General features: G+C 46.6%; 1 protein-coding gene across 1 annotated transcript in view; it reads right to left on the minus strand.

The window, feature by feature from the left end:
• The window catches only part of CMTR1 (cap methyltransferase 1), a 60,611-nt gene that overhangs the window by 12,891 nt on the left and 37,454 nt on the right, over positions 1–10,266 (minus strand). The window contains exons 9-13 of the mRNA XM_015571880.1: positions 6,602–6,800; positions 5,486–5,604; positions 3,451–3,547; positions 2,998–3,130; positions 2,148–2,327 (exon numbers count right to left, since the gene is read on the minus strand). Coding sequence (XP_015427366.1) covers positions 2,148–2,327; positions 2,998–3,130; positions 3,451–3,547; positions 5,486–5,604; positions 6,602–6,800 — 728 coding nt within the window. The remainder of the gene's footprint in view (positions 1–2,147; positions 2,328–2,997; positions 3,131–3,450; positions 3,548–5,485; positions 5,605–6,601; positions 6,801–10,266) is intronic.

Raw genomic sequence — 10,266 nt, forward strand, 5'->3', positions numbered from 1 at the left:
TCATAACTGAAGACTGTAACAGCCCTCTTTAAGCTACTGACAGAATAAGAAGTGAAATATCAGTGTAAGATCAGTGAAATATCAGTAATAAGAAGATTTGAAAATCACTATGAACAAACTTGACCAAATTAACATTCATAAAACACTATACTCAACAACAGCAGATGGAATATTCACCAAGACAGGTAATACGATAGGCCATAAAAAAAAGCCTCAATAAATTTCAAAGGATGAAAACCATATTGAGTATATTCTGAGTACAATGGGACAAAATCTAATAGGTATCTTGGAAATCCCAAAATATCTATAGATATTAAATTTCACATATCTCATAATCCATATATCAACGAACAAATAAGGGAAATTTTAAAAATATTTTGAACTGTACAATGATGAAAAAAGATAACATACCAAAATGTGGGAGCTAAGCAGTCCTTAAAAGAAATTTTAATATGGTTACATTTAAATGCTATATATAAGTGATTAAATAGAATAAACAAAAGAAAATTATTAATTCCTTTATTCTTTTTACTTTTTGGGCTTAATTTGCTCTTCTTTTTCTAGCTACTTTGATTTTAGACTCTTTTTCTTTTAATATATTTATGTATTAATAATAGCATAAAGAGAAATTTATTTCATTTAAATATACATACATATTTAAACCACTTAAGAACGTCAAAATAATACAGATTTAGAGACTGATATCCTTTATAAACATAGACACAAAAATCATTAATAAAAAAATTAGTAAATCAAATGTAGCATTATATGACTAACTCGAGTTTATGCAAAAATGCAAGAGTTGGCCTGGCCAGCGTGCCTCAGTGGTTGAGCATCAACCTATGAAGCAGGAAGTCATGGTTCGATTCCCGGTCAGGCCATATGCTCGGGTTGCGGGCTCGATCCCCAGTGTGGGGCGTGCAGGAGGCAGCTGATCAATGATTCTCTCTCATCATTGATGCTTCCATCTCTCTCCCCTTCTCCTTTCCTCTCTGAAATTAATAAGAGTATATTTTAAAAATAAAATAAATGCAAGATTTGTTTGCCATCTGAAAATCACCAATATAATTCACTGTAAATGAAAAAAATAATTTCTATAGATACATAAAAAATATCTGACAAACATCTATTCATGATAAAAACTTCAGCAGACAAAGAATAGAAGAAAACTTGGACAATCTGATCAAAGGCAACTACAAAAAACCTAAGCTAACATCATACTTAATGGTTAAACATTTTACACTTAAAATCAAGAACAAGGGTAGGATATCTGTTCTCATCACTTCATCATCATACTGGAGGAGCCAGTAAGTGCAATGAGGCAAGAAAAGAACAGAATTACCATTAAGATCCAGCAATTCCACTTTTGGTATTTCTCCAAAGAATTGAAACCAGGATACTGAAAAGGTATCAGCACCCCATGTTCACCATAGCACTATTCACAACAGCCAAGATGTGGAAACAATCTAAATGTCCATTAACAGATAAATGGATAAAATTACCCTATTTGCCCTCCCCACCAAGAAACTACTTCTACTGACTCATTGCTGCTATATAACTCTCCAAGATACTTCAAAAAACTTTTTTCTAATGCTTGCCACCTAGAAAACTGAGCCAACTGTCACAACTTTACATTATTACCACTAATGAGATGGAGGAAAATAATTAAACAAGGTTAAAAACAAAAAACACCAGCATTCAGATCACCCATCTGGGGAACTCATGAACTGGCAAAAACTTTGGTACCAGAACCTCCAAAGCATGTTGTATCTTACATTCCAGCCTCCTCCTGCCTCCAACAAGGCAGTAACCATGATGGCCTTTTACAAACAGAAGCAATTAAAGGGAAATTACTGCTGCCTCCAGGGACACAGAGCTGCTCTGTTAGATTTCACTACCATACCATCAGGCTCCCATGGGCATGGCTATGGCAGCCAGGCTCCCAGCAGCCACCCTTTTGACAGGGCACGGGAGCAGGATGAGGGTCCCCAAGGTATTCTTAAGTCCTAGGGAGCCCTAGAACAAGCAGACCAATCCCAGTTACCCATTTTTCAGTGTTGACAAAATGATACCAAGAGCCAATCATTTTAGTCCTTCATTCTCTGATCTTCCTGGTGATACCAGCAAAAAACACCTGGTTTGCTTACCTTTCATTGGACCGTATCATGTAGTCGGTAAATTCATGGTCTCCCTTGATCACCTCCAAGGGAACCACAAGGTTGACATCGGACTCGGAGTTCCGCAGCTGGTTGAGTTTAATGTTGACTGAGAAGAGGTACTCGCGCACGTCATCTATGCCCACCTTCAGGCCCTTGCACACCACGTACCTGGCAGGAGAAACCCTGTCACTCCACTGAGCAAGCACCTCCCTGCCAATCTTCCTCCCCTCCGAGCCCCTGGCTGAGTCATGAAGCTCAACAGCCTTAAGTCTATGCCCAAAGCCCAGCACCGACTCTGCTGCCGAAGTTCGCCTCAAGCTCTTCCTTCTTCTGTTGGCTGTATTTCCTGCTCCTCATGACAGTGGTTCCCAACTGCCCTCTGCCAGGCTGGAGGGGTCGAACTTAACAGACTCATCGATTAGACTCTCTAATTGATTTTTAACAAGCCACCAACAATTCGGATTGGCCACATCTCTCACATTGTGCATGGGCACTGTGTCCCACCTGGGATGCCAACAGTGCTCCTGGCTGGTGACCCCCCTGCCCTGACCCAACCCATGTGTCTCCAGGTTTCCTTCTACTGACCACCTTCTCCCTCCTGGGCAAGCCAAGGATCCCCCACATAAGGTTGGTGAACAGGCTGTGGAGAAGGAGGCAGAGGCTGACTGGCATATCACAGGGCCGGTAAGATCCAAATCCTGACTGCCCCTGACTCTAATCACTTCTTTAAACCAAGGCTTTTAATGTGGCTTGAGTGGCCATGCCAGAGAGATGTGCCAGGTCTTGTGTTCTGGCATTTAGCCAACTAGTCTGATGAACATGGAGAGGAAAACCTCACCTCTCTGAGTTGGCAGGACGGCTGGTAATCGGCTTAAAGAGACATACTCGTTCAAAGCAGCAGTACAGCAGGTAGATAAGCCCCACGCTGAATGGTGTGAACAGGTCGAAGGTTTTACAGATGAAGTGACCTCCTGGATTACAGAGAAAACACCAAGAGCAGTCAGTGGTTCCAGTCCAGGAGGTGGGTAAGGTAATCTCAGGGAGTAAATATGACCAAGTCAGGGACTTGGAACCTGGGACCATTAAAAGTCAGAGGCAACTTAAGGGGGAGACTGAGCTTTAGAGGGGACTTGGAGGATTCTATAGCACTTTCTTCCCTAAATTCCTCATTCAGCTACCTGTCACCTGACAGAGAACTTTTTTTTAACTTCCAAGCCAACTCTTATGCATGCTCTTATCCAGCAGGGCCTCTAGTGGGTCCCGGGGTGGGGAGACAGCAGAGGAGTGTCACCTGTCCGGACAACAGAAAGCGCCATGAGGAACTGGCAGAGCAGCAGCTGCTTGCTGAGGATCTCCTGCAGGTTCTCCTGGCCCTCCACGGAGAAGCCCTGAAATGGAGCACAAGGATCGGGGCGGGAACCAGAGTGGTGAAGACTGAAAGGCACCCCTACCTCATCTTCATGATTTCTTCAAGTGTTTTCATTGCTCTCCACCACCTGACTGAGAGAGACACAGCTCGGCATTTGAATTACTTTGGCCCGGTCACCTGGCTCATCACAAATAGGACCCAGGCCTGACGACTGGACCAGTGCCATTTCCAGGGGGTGGAACCAACTCTACTTTTCAAGAAGATGGTCCAAAAAATTATAAAACTCGCTTAAGAATCCAAGGGAAGAGTGAGACAGAACAAAGGCAAAACACTGGCTAGTCACAGGCCAACTGCAGGACAGGAAACAGAAAGCCCGGCGAGTCTGACGAGGCCTGGGAAGCACATATGGCATGAATGCTCTGCCTGGGCTCACTCAGCCTCTGTACTGACTGCTGGACAGGCCCATTTGGTGACAGGAGAAAAGTGAGCAAAACTATGACAGACAGCGACCTCTCTTTCTCTGCTGATGAAGGGTTTTCTTACAAAACCCATTCTCCTGTCCCAAGACCATGAAGCCTCTACTTCTAGCTGGCAGGATCTCTGGCCAGGGTGTTTGTTTAAAGAATGCAAGTACTTTGCTATTCCTGGAGTGGTTTCCCTCCCTGTGAGAGCCCAGCAGGGAGCAGAGAGCCAAGCTCAGAGCAAGGAAAGGAGGCCAGGGGCTGGGGGCCTGGGATAGGGCAGATCTTTAATGGGCACAATTTCAATTCTGCAAAATGAAAACACTCTGAAGATCTGTTTCAGGACAATGTTAATATATTTAACCGTACTGAACTGTACACTTAAGAATGGCTGAGCTGTTCAATTTAAGTTAGGTGTTTTTTACCATAATAATAATAATAATAAGTAAATGAGGCTGTCATCTGTTAAGTTGGCCCCAGCAAGGCCAGGTCTCCCTGACTCAGTCCTAGGAAGGTAATAGCTAAGTGACCCAAAATAAAAAAATATTGAGCAATGTATTCCAAATTTATAGATGCTCCTCAAAATGCATGCCTATTTATGGGGTAAATAAAAAAAGAAAACAAACAAAAACCCAGCCCAGGTCACCAGCCTATAGTGCCGAAGCAGAAAAACAATCCCTGAGTTGCCCCTCTAGCTACCAGAGTGCAACGGCTGCCTCCCACGCACTATCAGACCCCTGCAGCTGCTCACCCGGAGCAGCCCGCCCCCGCCCCCAACCTGTCTATGTTGTTCCCTGCTGTGCACAATGCTTTCAGACCCTATGCTGACACCCTGCACATTCCTTCACCTTCCCACAGCCAATACTTGAAAGGCCACCCAACTTGCTCCAGAGCTTTCTCTCAACTCTAGCCATGTGACCCTGGAGCAACTGCCACATTCTCTGTCCTTCCTCTAGGCCAAGTGGTGGCTCACTCAGGAAAGACTATCTGCCACATCACCCACTAGGTGGGAACGCTGCAGTGGGCTCCCTCAGTGCCTCCAGCAGCTGCCCAAGGAACAAGGCTCCTTGAATATTCACTTTAGCCCAGCCACTGGCAGCCTCCAGTGGGTCCCCCGAGCTGCTGCCTTTGTTTCTGTGGTCATCTATCAGCCCATCCCCAGGCCTCTGCCAGGAGCAGCGCCCAGGTGACCAATGATGGAAATGTGCTTCCCAGTTAGTTCTGCATAGTTCGTCTCCTTTGCTGTACCTCACAGCCGACCGAGACCCTTTGAAGAAATGAGCTGAGAAGGGCCACCTCCTCCACGTAAACATCCCACCTTGGCAAAGTTGTCATTGAAAATATGTACAAAAAAATAAAACTTACATCATAAATCCCCTACTACCTGAATAGTGAGCTAGCACCTCCGAAGGCAGCTAAAAGGCAAATATAACAAAACAAATGCCTCTAAGGAGACAAACCCCTAAAGCACAGCCTTTGGAAAACGGGTCACCTACCCCATCGGCCATCAGAAAGTGGACACCCTTTCGATCTGTGTTATCCAGGACAAAATTCCGAAAAGCAGTGATGTTCTCTGGGCGGGTGATGTCTCCATCTCCATCGATCCCACCTTCGCCTGCAGGACACAAGATCCAATTAACCTCATGGGCCCTGTGCATCCCAAGAGCTGGGACATGAGCTCTCTGGGGCTGTGAAAAAGGTACCAAGTGGGCCTTGAGTTCCAGGAGAAAAGCCCCTGTGAGGAGCAGCTCACCACAGGACCCCCCTGCAAAGCTGCCTTACAGTGACGGACAGGAGGCAGACACAGGGCCCCGCTGCATGGAATACAGCAGAGATGACAAGGAGTTAACCAGCCAAAAATCATCAACTGAACAGAGAGACTTCCTCCTCAAGCCCAAAGTTGTGTTTAAAGCACCTACATTTCAGAACCAATTTTGACTTTTTTTTGGCTAATCCTCACCTGAAGGTATCTTTTCCCATTGATTTTCAGAGAGTGGGAAGGAGTGGGAGAGAGAAACATGGTCAAGAGAGACACACATTCAATTGTTTGCCTCCTGCATGCGCCCCAACCAGGGCCGGTGATTGAACCTGCAACCCAGGTATGTCCCCTTGACTGGGAATCGAACCCAAGACCCTTTGGTCCGCAGATCGACACTCTAACCACTTAGCTACACAGGCCAGGGCCCAATATTGTCCTTTTACTAAGGACTGTTAAAAAAGGACTTGGTATCTGGTGCCAATCACAACAATCAAGCCAGGGTGGGTGAGGGGAGTGCTGAAGGGCAGCTGAGCTGTCTGTTATCAGTACTTTTCACACCCCCACACAAGGCTGATATGTTAATGATTCTGCCAGTTCTCGGCCAGAGATCAGGCAATTTCATTATCTCGTGTCATCAGAGAAAAAAGGAGGAATGCATATGGCCTGGATGCAAGTGTAACCTGTACCCCACAGGCCTAGGCACAAAGGGACAGACTAGGGGGAACCAAGACCTTCATGACATGGACTGGGAGACCTGGGAAAGAAAACATGGCAAGTGGATAATAGCTGCTTCTGACCTACGTCTCCACAGAGGGCTGTCCCATAACCCGGGTACCCTCCTCTGTGTCCCTACCGTAATAAGGTTCAAAGAGTTCACTGGAGGCCGAGTAGAAGTCCTCCAGCTTAAAGTCATTCGGGCCCTTCAGAGTCATGCCAAAGCCCTTCGCGTGCCACTTCTTCCTCCACAGCACATACTCCGAGAAGCCACCGGGGCCTGCACAGACGTCAGCAAAGTACAGAAGCTCCGCTTCCCGGTCCTTCACCAGTGGTCTCTGCAAAGGCCAGGGGAGGACAGGAGAAGGGACAAAAGATGGCTCAGTGGTAGGAAGGAGAAAGCGGGGAGTGAAATCAGCCTTTCCCCAAGCACAACGCAAAGTCCCCACCAGGGCACACACCTAGCAAGTGTATCCCGGACCATCACCCCACCCCAAAATACCCGGATGCCTTGCACACCACCAGGCCTAGCTCAGACTCCTAATGAAAACATCTTAATGGGCACCTGGGTGTGCACTTTTTGTTTCTCATCATCTTCACCATATCCTGCCTTACATGAGTCCTTGAGCAGAATAGATGCTACATCCCCCCATTACAGACAGGGGTAAAGTCACAAAGCGTGCTGCTCCCAGCCATCTGCAACAGAGCTAATTAGAGTCCAGTCAGCCTGACTGCTAGACTCAGGTCTTCCTGTCCAACCCAGCGTGGGGAGCCCTGCAGCCCCCTATCTCAGCATCAGCGCCCATCTCTCCAGACCACAGTGTCCGCTTCCCTGCTCCCTCCCCATCCTCCTCGGCACTCCCTTTTTTTCAATTAACTTTTTATTTTGGAATATTTTTACATTTACAGGAAAGTTGCAAAGACAGAATTGTCATATACCCTTCACCCAGTTTCCAGTTTTACTAATACCTTTCATTGTCAAAACTAAGAAGCCAACATGTACACTGCTATTCACTAAGCTCCAGGCAGGATTCCGACTTCACTAGAGTCCTTGTTCTGTTCCAGGATCCAATGCAAAATACCACAGTGCGTTTAGTCTACTACACCCCTTACTCCTTCTCTACATCCCTTTCTTCTCCTGCCTTTGCCCCTCTGCTAGCCGGGGGCCTGGGACAGTGCACAGCTGGGAGCTGGCAAAAGAGAGAAAAGGAGACACCAGTGTGCAGCTTCCAGGCAGCTCTCGGAGCACCCACCCACCTCAGGAATAACTATATTACAATAATCATTTGAATTTGTATTGGATTATAATTTTGGCCACCTGAGTAGCTTTAACTCTTATTAATATAAAATTTATCCTGAGCCCTAGCTGGTTTCAGTGAGTGGATAGAGCGTTGGCCTGCGGACTGAAGGGTCCCAGGTTGTGGGCTCGATCCCCAGTTGGGGGCGTGGAGGAGGCAGCCAATCAATGATTCTCTCTCATCGTTGATGTTTCTATCTCTCTCTCCCTCTCCCTTACTCTCTGAAATCAATAAAAATATAAGAAAATAAATAAATAAAATTCATGCTGAACGAAGCATGGACCTGTATTGTGTGTTTACACTTCCTTTTAGACACCTGGGCCCTAGATGGTGAATTCTACTTGCCCAGACCCTCCACAGCAGAGAGGAGGTACCATCTATACCAGTGACAAGAGGCTGAGCTCTAGTGTGGGTGGCAGGAGGACACTGATGACCATCAGCAGGGAGGGGCTCAGGCAGCTCAGCCTTTGTTCTCTACAAGCTGCCATAGCTGGGTGCTTGTCCAGAGCTCTGCAACTGCTAGATCCAGACCAGAAAGCTTTAGGGGAAAGTTATAAGAGAGAAATGGAAAACTAATGTGCACAACCCAGTCCATTTCTAGGTGACAAGGGCCTTCCCTCTGAGGATGGCTATCTAGCTTTATCAAAACAGTGAAAAAAGGTTTTTGGAAAAAGTAGCTGGAGCTAAAAATAAACACTGACACAAGCCCACGCAGGCACGCTGGGATGCATCAATTCTTTCTCTCCTCCCCCACCACTCTACCCCAGCATTCTTTTTCCTGAGCTATCAATTGTTTATATATTTGGATTTTATTTATTTGCACACAAAAAAAGGCCAAATGGCATTTGCCAAGAACATTATTTTAGCACTTTCCTGACAGCGAGGTAGTAATGAGGCAGGGGTCACAAGTTGAAGGCCTGCAAGGATGGAAAATGGGAAACTAATGTTCCTCACTGCGGGGTGTGCCCTAGCCCCCAGCCCAGGCTCCAGCCTCTCCGATGAGCCACTGGCCCAAAGGAAGACTAGGGGAAGGAAGAGGAATGAATCAATAAAAGCATCTCACCTCCAAAACGAGGACATAAATATGATCTCATTTTGTGATTTCAAGACATGTGGCCCTCACAGGCCACAGCCAGATCTTTTCATAGAAAGGGCAGCTGGGGTTCTCACCTCTTCCACCTACTGGCTGTGCAGTCAATGGCAAGCACACAATTTATGTCTTTAAGCTCAAGCTTCCTCAACTATATATAAACTGGAACTAATATAGGTTATTTCTTTTTTTTTTTTTAATCCTCATCCAAGGACGTTTTTATTGATTTGAGAGAGTGAGAGAAACACAGATGAAAGAAATACTGATCGTATGCCTACTGTACATGTCCTAATTGGAGATCGAACCCGCAACGTAGGTATGTGCCCTGACTAGGAATCAAATCCGCGACCTTTTGGTGTATGGGACGATGCTCCAACTAACTGAGCCACCAGGCCAGGGCTATAGGTTATTTCCTAAGAGCGTTGCAGGGTTAAATAAATTACCACCCATCAAAAACCTTATAAATGAAAAAAAAAAAAAACCTTATAAATGGTAAAATACTAAACAAACCTAAGTTATCAATTCAGCTAAATCAACTATCATGGAGTCAGAACTTTGTCCTTTTCCATCTTTTTCTCTTCCCAATGCCTCAGTGGGCACTTTGCACATGCTAATTTCCTCTAAGACAGCATAGAAACTTAAGGATCTACATTCAGTTTTTGTCTCTTGTTACACTTCAAAACATGTTTTCTTCAACAATATCCCCAGGCACACAAATTCCTAACATAAAGATAGATATATATAAGAGCCAGGGGCCGTCACATCTGAAACAACCAAATGGAGGACCGAACAGGCTGAGTGGGATGACCAGGCTGGCAGAGGGGTTAGTGAGGGACAACGGAACGACTGAACAGCAGGCTGCATGAGGTGACCAGGCCAGCAGGGGGGTTAGTGAGGGATGACCAAATGACTAAACAGCAGGTTATGTGGGGCGACCAGGCCAGCAGGGGGGGGCAGTAAGGGGCAACCAGGCTGGCAGGGTAGCAGTTAGGGGTAACCAGGCTGGCGGAGGGGGGGCCAGTAAGGGGTGACCAGGCAGGCAGGCGAGCAGTTCGGAGCCAGTGGTCCTGGATTGTGAGAGGGATGTCCAACTGCCGGTTTAGGCCCGATCCCCAGGATCGATCGGGCCTAAACGAGCAGTCAGACATCCCCCAAGGGGTCCCGGATTGGAGAGGGTGCAGGCTGGGCTGAGGGACACCCCTCCACCGCCGTGCCCAAATTTCGTGCACTGGGCCTTTAGTCCTATATAATAAAGGGCTAATATGCAAATTGGCCAAAAGGTGGAATGACCAGTCGCTATGATACGCACTGACCACCAGGGGACAGATGCTCAGCCTTGAAGCCAGGCTCACAGCTGGGGAGCGCAGCAGTGGTGGCGGGAGGCAGACATCCCTTGAGGGCTCCCGGACTGCGAGA

Source organism: Myotis davidii, unplaced genomic scaffold (assembly GCF_000327345.1).
Source record: "Myotis davidii unplaced genomic scaffold, ASM32734v1 scaffold289, whole genome shotgun sequence".
Taxonomy (NCBI): domain Eukaryota; kingdom Metazoa; phylum Chordata; class Mammalia; order Chiroptera; family Vespertilionidae; genus Myotis; species Myotis davidii.